This window comes from Balaenoptera acutorostrata, chromosome 2 (genome assembly GCF_949987535.1).
Source record: "Balaenoptera acutorostrata chromosome 2, mBalAcu1.1, whole genome shotgun sequence".
In the NCBI taxonomy this organism is placed as follows: Eukaryota; Metazoa; Chordata; class Mammalia; order Artiodactyla; family Balaenopteridae; genus Balaenoptera; species Balaenoptera acutorostrata.
Genome location: NC_080065.1, coordinates 153,921,517 through 153,938,142, shown reverse-complemented (window position 1 = coordinate 153,938,142; position 16,626 = coordinate 153,921,517). Strand labels below are relative to the sequence as shown.

General features: G+C 41.0%; 1 protein-coding gene across 11 annotated transcripts in view; it reads right to left on the bottom strand.

Annotated features, from left to right (window-relative positions):
- Positions 1-16,626, bottom strand: part of TENM2 (teneurin transmembrane protein 2) — a 1,017,264-nt gene that overhangs the window by 203,675 nt on the left and 796,963 nt on the right. For all 11 annotated transcript variants that reach the window (XM_007171390.3, XM_007171391.3, XM_057541632.1 and 8 more), the window contains one exon: positions 9,326-9,531. In XM_007171390.3, coding sequence (XP_007171452.2) covers positions 9,326-9,531 — 206 coding nt within the window. The remainder of the gene's footprint in view (positions 1-9,325; positions 9,532-16,626) is intronic.

Here is a 16,626-nt window from a genome sequence, read left to right as displayed (position 1 = left end):
GACTTGCCCAAGGTCACACAGCTCGGAAATACTGGAGGTTAAAATTCAAGATCAGGCAGTCTGGACTGGTCCACACCCTTACGCCCATGCTTGTCTGTGTCTGGAACAGCTGCATAGGCATTCCACAGAATGTTTATTTAAACTTTATTTTTGTGTATTTATATATTTTAAAAATTATATTTAAATACCCTCCCTGACTTGACATATACAGTAGGATCTAGTTATCTGAGGATATTTGGAATTAATAAAAGGCCACTTAAAATGGATGCTCTTAACATTGACTGATTCAGAATTTACCTTGAAAAGTAAAACTGTAATTATGAAAGTATTTTTTATCTGATATCTAGGAATATTCAGGTTATACCTGCAACTACGCTCTAATTTTTAGAATGGACACTGAGCTTTTCTATGTACACAAACATGCGACACCAAACATTTCACTGTCCCTCCACTTCATTGATTGCAAAATGCATCCTGTTTTCAGAGATGTCAAAAGATGAGCATTGTGTGTATCTTAGAGTTGATGAAATACTTGAGAACAATGCAGCATCACTGTAGCTTGACTGGCGCAACACAATCAAATGTAAACATACTGGATGTCTCCATCAAATTTTCCAGGACCTCTCTTTACGATATTATAACCGCCCTCTTGGAAGTGCTGATCTTGTCACCTTCCTTGTCACTTCTCTCTGCCACAGTATTTAACTGTGCTACCTCAGCCAGATCTGCATTTACCAAGGCTTCCCCGGGCACTTAGAGGCAAATCTCCGGCATCACTTTCGTTGACTTAATGAAATTCTCGTCTTGGGCTTGAGTTGTAATTTTACTCTGTCAGCACTCATGTTGACACTGTACTGCAGGATGTTCCTGGAAATGACTGCCGGCAGAGAGGAGAAAAAGGAGGTGCCAGTCTGCTGTGTTCAGTGCATACCAGCTTTGTGACCCTAAACTCTGCCTCAGTTCTTTCGTCTGTAAAATGGGGCTGCTCCTAATGGTGCCTACCTCACAGGGTTGTTGTGAAGATAAAATAATTCATGTGAAACAGTCCTTGGCACATTGGAGCCCTCAAATACTGCTGACTATTATTATTATAACTAGTGTTAAATGGGGAGGGATCTCTGAGTGGAGAACATTTTTATAAGAGATCAGATGATTAATAGTAATTTTTGTCTTCTAACAACTTTGGCTTCCCTACACACATCTGTACTGAGAGGGGATTCAACGAACATTTTAAAAGCTGTTAATTTTTGGGAAGATCTTGGAATAAAGCTTTTCTAAATATCTCTGAACACAGATCTGAACTTCTGCTACTCTGCTGTTTATTAGAAAACTTCAAGATCTGCACTGGGCTTTCTTTGAATCCACCTTATGTGTGTCTGCTCCGATAAGGTTGTACAAGCAACTGCGCTGGTGGATCCTGTTCAAGCAAATGCCAGGCAGAGCAGAGGTTCAAGTTCATGTCAGGATGTTAAACCAGGAATGCAGTTTCCAATGAACATGTAACTGCACCCCAATGTTCCCATTAGCACTATTTACAATAGCCAGGATATAGAAGCAACCTAAGTGTCCATCAACAGATGAATGGATAAAGAAGATGCGGTGTATATACACAATGGAATACTACTCAGCCATACAAAAGAATGAAATTTTGACATTTGCAGCTACATGGATGGACTTGGAGGGCATTATGCTAAATGAAGTAAGTCAGACAGAGAAAGCCAAATAATGTATGATATCACTTATATGTGGAACCTAAAAAATATAACAAACTAGTGACTGTAACAAAAAAGAAGCAGACTCACAGATATAGACAACAAACTGGTAGTCACCAGTGGAGAGAGGGAAGAGGGGAGGGGAAATATAGGGGTAGAGGAGTAAGGGGTACAAACTATTAGGTATAAAATAAGCTACAAGGATAAATTGTACAACGTGGGGAATATAGCCAATATTTTCTAATAACTATAAATAGAGTACAACCTTTAAAAATTGTGAATCACTATATTGTAACCTGTAACTTATATAATATTGTACATGACTATACTTCAATTAAAAAAAAAAGAACATGTAGCATGTTCCAGAATGGTGTTTTTTTTTTTTTTTTTAATAAAGAGTTTCACAGCTTATTTTAAGTTTGGGGTGCAACCTCTCTACTTCTGTATCTAAGGCAAGGGATGTGAGTAGATATTTTAAGTGATTTAACCTTGAAACGATTATTTTCTCTCTCTCCTCCTTCAAGCTTGTGGATCAATTTAATTGAAGACTAGCCAGAGCCTGTAAGGGAAATGATGAAAGAAAATACAGTTGCTCTTTGCAACTGCTTATATATATTCACTGTGATTTTTCTCAAAACTGTGCAGACGAAACAAAGTACATAAATAAATTGAATCCTGAGAGTGGTATAAGATTAGAGTCATCATCTATAACCTCTTAATGCTTGTTTTACTCAAAATAGAACTCAAGCTTGTCACAGACCTACTTTTCTTAAAGACAGAGAGATTACTAAAATTAAGAAAAGTATAAAGAATATGGTGACAAATTACCCATATTTCAACCACTCAAATGAATAAATGTTAGCACTGTGTCATATTTATTTTCAGTCTTTGTACGTGTGTGAGCATGCGTGTGTCTTAGAGATGGGGAAGGGCTTGCCTTACCTTTATTGTTTTATTATGGATAAAAACAAGTACTTGTTTTTTTTTTTGACAGGAGGGAATACACAGAATTTACTTTTCATTCTAGGGTGTGGCAGGCAGATGATGTTTCAGGAAATTTTATTTTATTTTATTATACAGTAGGTTCTTATTAGTTATCTATTTTATACATATTAGTGTATATATGTCAATCCCAATCTCCCAGTTCATCCCACCTTCACCACATATTCCACCGCCCCACCGAACAAGTACCTTTTAAACCTAATTCTCAGTCCTGTACTCCTCACCTATTCCTACGGGTGACCAACCTCATGAGTTTAGTTTCTCTCTCTGTGTCTCTGTCTCTATCTGTATACACAGTTACACACACACATATAAACATATATATATACAAACATACAATAAACATATGTATACAGAGATCAAAACATTACAATAATAAATATGGATTTAAATTATAAACCATGCTTACACTCATAAAACTGTCACATTGATTTGTTTTATATATGGGGTTCTGCAGAAGATTTCACTTGAAGATTAAGGTCTTTGTCTAGAAGAAACTCTTGAATTACAGCACCTCTGAGACTCTGCTCGGTCAAAATATGTGGCTTGGTGCTGCCCCCTCTTACTCATCCCTGCTTTCTCTGTTTCTGTCGTTCTCCCCGAGTTCCATGTTCTCAATAATTGACTTTTTTGAAAAACATTCAACGTGCCCTCCCCGTGCATCCCCCTCAATACCAGGTCCCTTGTAAAACTCAAGCATCTTTTGAGATTTTTCCTGCTTGGTGACTGCCCAGGAGGGTACCCACTGATTTAATTGGCAGTTTCCATTCCTGTCAGGAGGCTACCAGATCATCACAAGGGGTGTCCTGAGAAAGACCTTTCCAAAAGCACTTTTAGTCCAATACAGAAGAAACCAAGGTTCTCTTGGTTTCACAAACTCTTTCTCCATACCTCAAGCTCTTTTGGAAAGGAAGGGTCTGAAAAACATGCCTGTAAAAATATGCCTCCCTCCAAAATGAAATTAAAATGCTATGTGGTGGGCTATGCAAGCTGACAGCCAAACCCTGGTATTCTCTCCCCACTAAGATTCCAGAACACGGCTCTGCAGGAAGAGTGAAGTCCAAGGAGAGCCTGTCTGCCTGGATCATGGGCACTGGACAGGGGCACAGGGACAGAATCAGGCTGCTCAGAACACGTGGGCGTCCCAGTGACCCAGGGATCCAGTTACTTCCACCTCTAATGGAAACTGCGTGCAGTTGACTTGCTTGGGCAAGAGAGAAGGGGACAAGGAAAGAGGGAATTCATTTTCAAATAAGGCTCTGAATTGGAAAGGGATAAACCAAGCTGGTAAACAGCTAACCCCACTCATCGCTATTTATAAATTTGCTTTGAAAAAATGTCACTTAGGGGAATTCTGCTGTTGAGGACAATAGGAATGTTTGCTCAGCTCATTTGATCTTGGTCTGCACATGCTCGATCTGCTATATTTGCATTTATTTGGTATGATCATGGGGCAATTTGTGGTCTCTTAAATCGTTCCCTTCTATTGTTCAATGAATGTGTGGATAGTTTTGCTTCCCGTCCCACAGACACACCTCAGAGTAAAGCACTGGAGTTGACAGTGTCTGCTTCTATCTTAGCGTCATTTAATCCCTACTACCTCCCTCTAATCAACCCTTACAGCTGGAGCTGTAAGCCCACCCCACACGTTCAAGTTGCCTCTGGAAGTGACTGGGCTCATGGCTCCATCAGTCTGAGCGATGAAACAGGCGTTTTTAATACTTGCTAAACAGGATTGGGGAGAAGGTGAAGTCCCGGCAGACCTCCCCAGCGTTAACTGCATCTTGTTGGCTCGGTTAATCATGTACCTAATTTGCCGATTATTGACTTGCTCTCACGCAGGATTTTACTTGGCTTGACATATCAGTAGCAATCAGTGATGAACTGTCAAGTAAACCTGCTCCCTGCCTTAACCACCAAGACGCTCACTTGCATCAACAGCTTCTGAGATTTCCTTTGATCCCTAGCACTGCGGCCAGGTCAGATGATGATGATGATGATGATGATCTTTAAGTCTCACCTGTTTCCCTTCTAGAACTGGGCTCAAGCAAACCTGACACAGCTTGTAGGATTTCAAATACTCGGCAAGATGGACGAGGCTACCAGCCCCATAAGAATTCGAGTTGGTAGGTTGACAACGGCTTAGATCAACTTTTTTTTTGTCTAGGTCTTAAAAAAAAAAACGGAATGCAGGGTACCAAAATGCTGCATTTAAAAGACAATGGGATATCTACCTTTCTAACAGACAAGGATTAAACAATGATATCCAGTTTATGCAAGAGTTCAAGTAAATAATATGGGCACTTACTGCCGCTGGTGGGCAGGAGAGTAGGGAGGGTAATTGGTATAGACTTTCAGAAGGAAAATTTGGCAATTAGTATAAAATCCTTAAGGGTTACTTTCAGGAAAAGAACTAAGGGTGTACACAAAGACTAGCCATGAGGACAGGTCTCCCAACATTTTATCGTAAGTCATAAGGGCCTTTCATTGGGATATCTGGCGCCCCTCCACCCAGGAACCTCAGAGGACTGTAATTCCAGCTCCACGGAAGTTAGGATCTGACTTGCTTTGGTCCATATGAGAAGGGCTTAAATGATATGTGACATTTCCAAGCAGAAGTCTTTAGGGACTGGTGCATAACTCACCATCTTCTCCTTCCTTTGCGATGGGGTACTAGTTATGTTCCTAACAGTGGAGGTTCCACAGGTCTGTGCCCTTGAATGAGACTGACATTGAGCAAAGCCCAATATCACCCAAAGTGAACACATGAAGTAGGATGTTCCCAACCTCGACACGTGTGCCATTTTGGGTTGGACAACTCCTTGTTGTGGGGAGTTCTCCTGCACGTGTTTGGCAGCAACCCACCTGCCACTGCCTGCCAGGAGCAACCTCTCCCCAGGGTGACAACCAAAAATATTTCCAGACACTGCAGAATGCCTCTGGGGTGGGGGCAGAATTGCCCTGTGTTGAGAACCACTGATATAAACAAGAAATAGCCTCTGTTGCTTTAAGCCACTTAGATGCTGAGTTTTTTGTTTTAAACTGCCACCGATATCTTTTACCACAGCAAAAACACTATATAGATGTTTAGCAAAAGGGGACTGCTTCCAATTATGGGTGTTTTTACTTCCTTTTGTTTTTCTGCGCTTTTAAAATTTTTCTGTAATGAAAACAATTTGTCCTTTGATACGAAGAAAAAAATGAGAAAATTAATCTTATTTTAAAAACCTATATTTACATAATTGCTTATCGACAGACAGTATTGACTAGGGCCACGCAGGATTTCTAAGTACAATGAAACACTAGCGTACCGTATCTTTATATTGTGCTTCTGTTTGCAGAGTGTTTTCCCATCCTCCCTTTGTTGTGGTAGGGGTAGTGTAATGATAGCAACACTGTGAGGCAGGGAACACAGGTAGACAAGGAAACTGAGGCTAAGAGAGGTTAAGGCGCATGTCTGAGGGCACCTGGTTAGCACGTAGCAGGGACTCCATCCTCAGTTTTCTAATTCCAGGACTTTCTCCCCTATGCCACGCTACCTCTGTACTGTATCGCTGTAGAAAGCCACGTTCAAAAAGTGAACTGGGACAGACTCTGATTCTTTGGGAAATTTGAACAGGTAAGAAAGGATTCTCCCCTGTATTTAATATCCCTGGACAAGGATACTAAATCTTGTAGGCACTTGGTCAGAGCATGATACTCAATAAAATTTAAGCATAGCCATTCATGCAATGCAGCCAAGAGAATTTCATATTCCTCCCCCTCCCCACTTCTTCCTCTTTCTCTCTTTTCAGCTTAAATGAGTCACCTTGGCTAGCCTGCCAATCCCCATAGAACTTATGTTCCTTGATAGGATATGCCAGTAGAAATGAGAAATTCTATAATGGTTTGAGACGTGAGTTAGTCACCTATCACTGCGAGGGGCTAAGCTCCATCTCCTCCAGGAAACGTAGCTCATCAAATGGACATGAATGCACGTAATGATGGCAAATGATCATGAGAATGCATGGGGAGTCGTTTATCTCCTCTCTTTCTTTTTTTAAGAAGCGCCCCTGTATTGCACCTGTCTTGTGCATTCTAAGCATCTGCACCTTGTCTCGCTTACCTGACCCTCTGACGCAAGCTAAACTCCCAAACTGGGAGCTGGACGGCAACCCTTCGTGCACACCTATTCATTTCCCTTCCCATGAAATGGGAAGGGGCTGTCCCTGGAGTGGAGCTATTTTGAGAGGACGATCACTAGAACAATCACCGGCTTAGCAGGAGACGGACGGTGTGGTGTAGCCACAAAAGAAGGAGAGACATTGTCATCGAGGGCTTGAGTCCTGAATGTCAGAACAGCGGGCAACCTGGGTAGAGTACGTTTCTGCCTGCTGTACACTATCACTCAGTTTCAGAGAGTTACCTACTTGACTTGCCATGATCACTGGCCCTTCCATGATTCCGGCTGCTCAGAGCATGCAAGCGAAGGGAGGTAGCAGTGCTTCAGAACAATGTCAAGAGGGAGCGTTTTTTTCCCCAGCAAAGCTCCTGGCATCCAAGGGGCTGATGGGGAAGTTATGCTCAGCTGTGCCCAGAGGCATGTTCCTACTTACTCAAATAATTCCAACAAGCAGATTTCACTGCTGTCAATCTTTCGTTATGCTACAGTAGAAACAGCGGAGCCTGAAGGTCAGGGAGACCCCCTAACAATTTGCATAACTTCCCAGACCAGCACCCTGCACCTGGCCAGAAGTTACAGAAATGCCTCAGCGACTCCTCTTAGCTGAATCCTTCTATTTCTCTTGAAGAGAATCTCTTTAAAGGACAGATGTGATTTTTGTAACAGGAGTTCTGCTTGGTCATGGGCTATGTTAACTCATCTCTAGATAATCAGTGCTTAGACCAATAAATATTTTTCTGGATGGATGGATGGAGGACTTATTGATTACCACTTTACACATTGATCCCTATAGCATGGGCTGTGTATGCTAATATAAACCTACATAGCTCTCCCCGCTCAAAAAAGAACTAGTCCTTTTACTCCCTTATATCGATCATTTCAGGCTGTAAAGATGGGACTGCAAATAAATTTCGTCTTGAGAGCCAACCCCAGTCAACTGGCGGCGGCTGCCTTTAGGGTTCTCTTGGAGGTACCTGTGCACCGAGTTTAGTGAGGAAAAGGTGCAGTCATCGATTAGCAATGTCTGCTGTGAGCTAAAGACAAAGAAATGGTGGCCTGACTGCTTTGCATGTGCCAATGGGTTTAAAGCTTTAAATTCTTCCAATTGAATTTTCTGGATGAATACCTTTCCAACACATGTTTAAAAAAGTCAGCTTTGACTGGATATAATGGGTGGTTAAGGGTGTTTTTCCCTCCACTGGTGTATTTTCCTAATGTACTTCTTTATATACTTGCTGGATTTGAAAGCAAATGAGGTGGGAAAACACTACCTGGTTTTCCTTGGGATATACAATTCTTATTGGAAAAGAAAACCAAACTAGATGAGGGTTAATTTATCCCAAGTGGGATGTATAAGAAAATCTCTACCAGGAAAAATTAAAGGAGGGATGAGAAGAAAAACAATGAAATCCATAATATAATCTAATCTTTTCATTCCCAACGCTGGGAATAATCTCACTTTCGCAGTGTCAAGCACTTCCCAAGGCACTTAGTACAGGGAAGAACAGGGAAGCCACAGAGAAATGGTTGCTGAATTATGGTTAATGTTACATCACTCTTTTCAAACACAGTGGGATGTCTCCTAGTGATGTTTTAACAAATAACCAGAATCCCTGAACAAAAAGTACCCAAGGATTAGCAAAGGTCTGGCAAAGGTGACTTCATCAGGTGGGGAGGTAACCATTTTCTTTTTCTGAGAAATAGTTCCCATAACATAAATTTCACCATTTTACAGTTTGGTAGTTTTTAGTATATTCACTATGTTGTGCAACCATCACCACTATCTAATTTCAGAGCATTTACATCACCCCGAAAAGAAACCCCAAAGGTATTAGCAGTCAGTCCCAATTCTTTCCTCCCACTCCCCTGGCAATCACTAATCTCCTTTTTTGTCTCTAAGGATTTGCCTATTCCAGACAATATAAATGGAATCATACGATATGTAGCCTTTTGTATCTGGCTTCTTTCATTTAGCATAACATTTTCAAGATTCATCCATGTTGTAGCATGTAACAATATTTCATTCCCTTTTTAAAAAAAAAAATTTCATTCCCTTTTATGTTTGCATAATATCCCATGGTAGGGATAGATCACATTTTGTTTCTCCATTCATTAGTTGATGGACATTTGGGTTGTTTCCACTTTGGGGCTATTATGAATAAACACTGCTATGAACATTTGTGCATATTTTTAAATGAGAAATAAAGTTCTCAATTCTCTGTAGGAATACACCTAGTAGTGGAACTGCTGGATCATACTGTAATGCTTTGTTTAACTTTTGGAAGAACTATTGAATTCTTTTCCACAGTGGCCCTCCGTTTTACATTCCCACAAACCATGTAGGAGGGTTCCAATTGTTATTCTCCATCCTTTAGATATAGCCATCCTAGCAGGTGTGAAGTGGTATTTTTTTTTTTTTAACTCATGGCTATATCAAGCATGTTCCTACCTGGGCATGAGATGGTGGAAGTCCTCTTCTTATGTAAACACCGAAGAGAGCGTCCTTCCCGAGGGAGATATTGAACTTTAAGAACTGGGGTTGACTGATGTGAATCTGTGATCTCCAAAACACGCCAGGTGGGACTTCTTGGGTCACCCGCCGACCAACTTCTGCTTCGCCGCTGTCTATGCTGCTGTTCTTCAAGGACCAGGGCACTGGAAAATAGGAATTGACATCAAGTCCGTGACATGTGTACACATTAGTTGGCTTTACATTTCTGTTTGATTATGTGCCAGTATTTAAAAAAAAATACGAAGGTGAAACCCATGGCAAATTTCTCTTTAGGTCACAACTTAAAATATCTAGGTTTTAAATAATAATCCTAGAAACTCATACCCCAGGGCATCTGAAATATCGGCACAGTGCTTGCTAAACTTCTGAGATTACTCTTTATTGATCAACTATCATAAGAGCTGGAGTTTGATAAGTACATGTAAACTCCAAATGTGACTGGGATGTAAAATGATCAGTAGGGAAGGGGAAAGTGATATTAATTTGGCACCAGATTTAATTCTTGCAGCTGTTAATTATTCTTTCCTGCCACAAACAAGTCCAATATACTCTGACATTCTCATAAATTAATAAAAAAGAGCCAGCACTGAACAAACATCAGTCCAAAATAAATAAAATAACTCAACAGAAAATGTTGACTTGCTCTAAGGCTGACCCAACATTGGCTGTCACCCCTTCCTCGCTTAAGAGGAGGGACTTAAGAACCATGTGGAAACCACACCCCTCTCACCGTGACACTGGTGCATCTCTGTTGCATTATTTGAAATCACTTATATAGAAACCACTGGTTGCCCATACTCAGCAACCTTCAGAACTTTAATAATAGGAGTTCCAGAAATTCCTATTTTAAAAGAGGGTTTCTTAATAACAACGAACTAGCCAGGGTCTCCTACACTTCGGAGGGTGGTTTTATGAATACAGAATTAAGAAAAAGCTGGGAGTTACTAGTAGTTGCCCAAGAAAAGTTAACTGATCTCTCAGAGCCTCATTATCATCATCTCTAAAATGGGAACAAAACCTTGATGGAAGCTAGTTTTACATAGGCCATTTGTGATTCCTTCAAATGGATTCTGAACTTGAAAGGAAATATAAAACCACAATCTCCTATCGTCTTGAGAACTTCTAAACCAGTTGAAACCAAATACAGAAAGAATTGAAGACGTTTTGGTTTTGAGGGTCTTTTCACTTTTTGACTGATCACTTTGGTGGCCTTGTGGATCTAAAACTTCTTCAGTCTCATGGGCAAAGGATGGGAAGCAAGCTCCCTCCGGCATTCTGTAATGGACGGACTCTTCTGAATATATTCATCTGTATTTGGCCACAATCCATTGCAAAAGGTTTGGATGGTCAAGAGAGATCACAAGATTGCAGAAGACTGGCATGAAAGGTTAGTGAGGCATTCTGACTTAGCTGACCTGGCTCTGTTACCATCTGGCCACTGCATCAAGACAACACTCGTAAATGACCTTGGTGCCAGTTTCTCATTCTGGAAAATGGAGAGGTGACATTCTTGGATCCCTAGAGGTTTTCCATATCTAAATTATAAAAGAAAAACCACAGAGTGACTTGAGGGTGTAAAGTTATTTTTTTTCCCTGTATTTAGTTCAATAGTGGATCAAATACAAAGTAAACAGGGGCTTAAAATAAAGTAGAAGGCACGCTGCTTTGGACCTTAAGAAGAAACCCTTGACCTCTAGAATAGGGAACAGGCTCCTACAGGAAGTTTGGAAGCTTCCATCACAAAACATTGTTAGGAAGAAAAGAAAGTAGTAATCCTTCGTGGGTCAGCTCTTTAGATGGAGACTGGATGGTTTGTTCCTCAAACATTTTTATGTTGCCTATCAGATATGAAATACTTTCCTGTAGGGGAGGAATACTGCATAGCATGTAAGAGCAGAGACTCTGGGCTGAGACTGCCTTGGTTCAAATCCCAGCTTTGATACTTGGTAAAGTGTATCCATTCTCTGTGCCTCAGTTCCCTCCCTTGTATAATTGGGACACTATTATTATTTATTTCATAGCATTGTTAAGAGGATTTAATGCGTGAATCCATGCAAAGCGCTTCGACTAATTTTTGGCACAAAGTAAGCACTAAATAAAAACTAGCTATCATGATTTATTATTATCGGTAAGGCTCTAAGCCTCAAAAGCATATTGTTTATTTTGCTGACATAATGATATATCCAGGGGGAACCACTTGTTATCACCAGTTGATCAGAAGCTCTGATTATTATAAATTAAAAACGAATTTGTTATTTAAAAATGCTGCTTTGGACGGGCTCCTCTCCCCGCCAAATTAAGGCTTTTTGGAGGAAAGGATACAATAAAAAGGATGCAGTAAGGAAGAGCTGTGGGAAAAAAAAAAACCAACCCTGGGGAAGAATAGTTTAGGAGTCTCTAATAGAGACCAAAGGTAACCCCAGCAATCACAGTGTAGCAACAAGTTAAAGAAATGCACTGAAAATAAAAAAGAATTCTAAAGAAATCACTCATCTTTAAACTTAATAAAATGAGCTTTCCTTCATGTCTGTTGGGCTTTCAGGGGTTGCTGGGTTAATGACAGGCTATGAAAAAGAAGCAGGGAATCGGCACCCACGAGCCCGCTAATCTGCTGTTGAAACTTAAACGGATTTTGATAATGTCAAACCAAATGAGGACGCCAGAGGTGGCGAAAAGGCTTCCAAAGAGCGGCTGCGCTGGAGAAATTCCGACAAGGAGCCTCAGGGGTTTGGTTCTTTTTTTTTTTTTTTTTTAATAAATTTATTTATTTTTAGCTGTGTTGGGTCTTTGTTGCTGCGCGTGGGCTTTCTCTAGTTGTGGTGAGCGGGGGCTACTCTTTGTCGCGGTGCGCGGGCTTCTTATTGCGTGGGCTTCTCTTGTTGCGGAGCACGGGCTCTAAGCGCTCGGGCATCAGTAGTTGTGGCTCGCGGGCTCTAGGCGTGCAGGCTCAGTAGTTGTGGCTCATGGGCTTAGTTGCTCCGTGGCACGTGGGATCTTCCTGGACCAGGGCTCAAACCCATGTCCCCTGCATTGGCAGGCGGATTCTTACCCACTGCACCACCAGGGAAGTCCGGGTTTGGTTCTTATAGCAGTGGGGTCCCCCTTCTTTCAGTAGACCCCAACTTCAGGACACTGACGTCAGTAAATGAGCTGCTCCCACCAATGAGTACAGGCTGTCTCCTCAGTAGTCACACTCCCCCACCAGGGTTTCAGATGCCCCCCTCCTCATGTTCCATCCACCAAGGGAGGCAGTGCACCTGGGTGCTCAAGTATAGGTTTTGTAGCCAGACAACTGGGTTCAAATCCTGGCTCTGGTTCTTCCTTGCTGTGTGACCGCCAGCAATTTGCTTAACCTCTCTGGGTCTTCATTCTCTTTTTGTTAAAATGGGAACAATAATAATAACTATCTCATAGGCTGAGAGTAACAAATGGAAGTACACAAGAAGGTCCCTAGCTCATAATAATAGCAAAATAAATGCTAGTTACATTGAATTAAATAAAAGAATGAAAAATGATAAGGGAAAGTGTGTGGCTTTCCTTTTTTTTTTTAATGTCTTTATTGGAGTATAATTGCTTTACAATGGTGTGTTAGTTTCTGCTGTATAACAAAGTGAATCAGCTATACGTATACATATATCCCCACATCCCCTCCCTCTTGTGTCTCCCTCCCACCCTCCCTATTCCACCACTCTAGGTGGTCAAGGAGCACCGAGCTGATCTCCCTGTGCTATGCGACTGCTTCCCACTAGCTGTCTATTTTACATTTGGTAGTGTATATATGTCCATGCCATTCTCTCACTTCGTCCCAGCTTACCCTTCCCACTCCCCGTGTACTCAAGTCCATTCTCTACATCTGCATCTTTATTTCTGTCCTGTCCCTAGGTTCTTCAGAACCATTTTTTTTTAGATTCCATATATATGTGTTAGCATATGGTATTTGTTTTTCTCTTTCTGACTTACTTCACCCTGTATGACAGTCTATAGGTCCATCCACCTCACTACAAATAACTCAATTTCGTTTCTTTTTATGACTGAGTAATATTCCATGGCTTTCTTTTCAGAGTAAAGGATTTTCAAAAAAGACATTGTGTGTATATGTAATATGCATGTATGTATTTACATATATGTATATGTGCATATATGTGTACATATATGTATCTATCAAGAGAGAGGGGAGAGTCTAACTCCTCTGGAATAGACTTAACTATGGGAACAAGTTTAAAATTGGGAGTCAGGCTCTGTTTCCATTACTGATTTTTGGTGGGACTTTCTAGAAGCCAGTTTGGTTATTTTATTGATTAGCTTAGTTTATTGAAAATCCTGCTTTATTTAGTAACACTGAAATTAAGATCCAGTCAGCTAAACCTTCACACTGAAGCTCTTTTATCCTTTATACCCTGCCTCCTGCCAGATAAATAGGTTCTTTCTCTGCGTTTTCATAGCATTTACACTTAACTCTACTGCAGCACTGCTGCTGGGTACTACGTTGATTTTACTGGCCTTTTAAGTGTCTCTTATTAGACGCTGTGCTCCCTGAGGTCAGGCAGGGCTACAACTTCATCTCTGGGTTCTCTGTGGTTTCCACCTGGCAACCCATCTATAAATTCTTATTGAACTGAATCAAGTTTTATCTGCCCATCTGATGGGGTATTTTAACAAAACCCCTGTGACTACTGGGTGAAATGAGAGCCTTAAGAAAGATTTACTTTGAAAAGTTGCACGGAAACTGGCTTTAAAAAAAAAATTAAATTCTCTTTCGAAAGCTCCATGGGGAAATTTACTATCTAAAGAAAACTCCCTTATGAATCCTTCTGAAAAGTCATGCGTCAACTCTTAATTTATCTTTTGTATAAAGTCTTATAAACAAAAAAAATGAGCCAAGGCAGCTGGAGTCTAGTGTATAGGTCACTGGATTAACAACCAAAATGTAAGGGTGTAATCCTGATGCTTTACGATGCTGAACCATTTGTGGAAGGAACAGGGATGTAAATGAACTATTCTGTTGAACTCCCATCCTTGTTACTAAGCAGCTGGCTAGTTTTAGGCAGTTCAGCTCTCCAGGTCTCATTGTCCTTATCTCCATAAGAGTGGTTTGGACCCAAAGATATCTTAAGGGGCATTCCACCTTCACCTACTGTGGTCTACAGAGCGAGCCAGGAGGGCCATCTCTGGGTTTGTGCTACAAAGATGCCTGTGTGGTGTCTGCAGGGGGAGGGGTTATCAGAAAGTGAAGGCAACATCCCTTTTAACAAACCAGTGATTGCTTTCAAACTAAACTTTCCACATATGCAACTGAATTATTCTTTTGCAAAGAGTTTTCACTTTTTCCATATATATATATATATATATATATATATATATATATATATATATATATATATATATACATCTGCATATAAATACCTTTAATATATATAAAATTTTCATTGTGAAATAATTTCAGATTTATGGAAAAATTTCAAACAATGGTACAAAGATTCCTGCATATCCTTCACCCAGATTCCATAAATGTTACATACGTTTGTGCTCTCTCTCTGTATATAAATATATATTTTTTCTGAAACATTGACAGTTAAGTTATAAACAGGTGGCTCCCTTATCTCTAAATGTTTCCAAGTGTTTCTCCTAAAAACAAGGCCATTCTTTTTCAGAACCACAGTACAGTTATCACAAACAGAAAATTAACATTGATACAACCAAATATATCTAATTTATAGATCTTATTCAAATTTGCCAGTTGTTACACTAAGAGTCTTTATAGCCAAAGGAAAAAAGACTTTTTCTGCATACTTAAAAAAGAACCTTCAAAATGAGTGGGCATAACTTCTGTAACTTTAAAAATAATAAAAGGAAGAGAAAAGTTAGGCCAATACTGCCTCCCAAGAGATTAAAAGGAAAGGTGGCTTTTGTAAATTGCTACAGCCAGCGTGGGGAACCATCTCCATGACTCTGTCCCTGGAGGTCAAATCCCTGGGCGGATGTCCAGGAGGTCTGTGCCGCCCTCCAAGGTCAAAGAGGCCAGCAGCCCGGACCAGGCTCCCAGTCCCACAAACAAGGATCAGAACCTGGGCTGCCAGAGCCATGCCAGCTCTTCTAGGACCACAAACATGGTTAACTCCTAAAAGGATGCCATCGAGAGACACTCAACAAGGAAACAAAGTAATTATGGTTTCTACCTTTACCTCCAAGATGGGTGTCCTCATATTGAGAAGTTCTGAGTTCTCAGGAGGCAATGTTGCACGTGGAGCTGGTCAGCCCTGGGTTTGAATCCCAGCTCTGACAACTACTAGCCATGTGCCTTCGGGCTGATCCCTCCCCTTCTCCGAGTTTGTCTACTCCTCTGTATAATGGGGTTGCTTCTGAGGATTAACCAGAGTAACATAGGACGCGACTTTTAGGCACTTTTACATCTTTCTATCCAGTTGTTGTGCTGCCTGCACAACACCTGTAACTATCCCAGATTTGGAGGATACATATGTGATGATTTATTGATAGTTTATGATATTAGCTGCCTAGTACACTATTAACTACAAGAGGACCCAGGGCTGGAGTGGGCTGTAATGAAACAGACATCTTCCAGAGCAGCTGAAATCAATACACAATGAGTGGTCAATACATCTGCAGACCTGGGGGGGAACCTACTGCATGAATTAAAGTGCTACGGCCAGAGAAAGCAAAGTCCAGTTTAACACCCAAAGTGCAGCTGTTAATGTGGGCTCTAGCTGCTTCTCAGGTGGGCAACTGAAAAGCAGCCATGTATTTATTTCACAATGATTCATGAATGTGCCAAGCAATGCTGGGTGGGTCATTCACTCATATTTTCATGCAACGACTATTTATCAAGCAGCGACTGTAGTGCTAGGTAATCTCTGGTCAACATCAAAGTTGGGGTGTCTGTCATATTCCCATTATCCGTTATCTAGGCAGCCTGAAGTCAGGGTCCCATGGACCCTTGGGTTTGCATTGACAGCATCAAGAACAGAGGAATTTAACACCATTCTGTAATCATTCTGTGTGAGTCCGGCCACCACCCTTGGGTTCTAGGCAATGACCAAGCGTGGTGTCCTGGCAAACAGGATGGAGTCCAGCCTCCATCTCCCAGAGCCGTGGCTTCCATGTCCAACTTTTCTTTCTATCTACGAGCTGCACAGTGAAAAGTGGAGATGGTGATCATTTTGCCCTAAGAAGCAGATGCTTAAGACACATTGGTTCTTGCTGGTTCATCTCCAGCTTAAAGA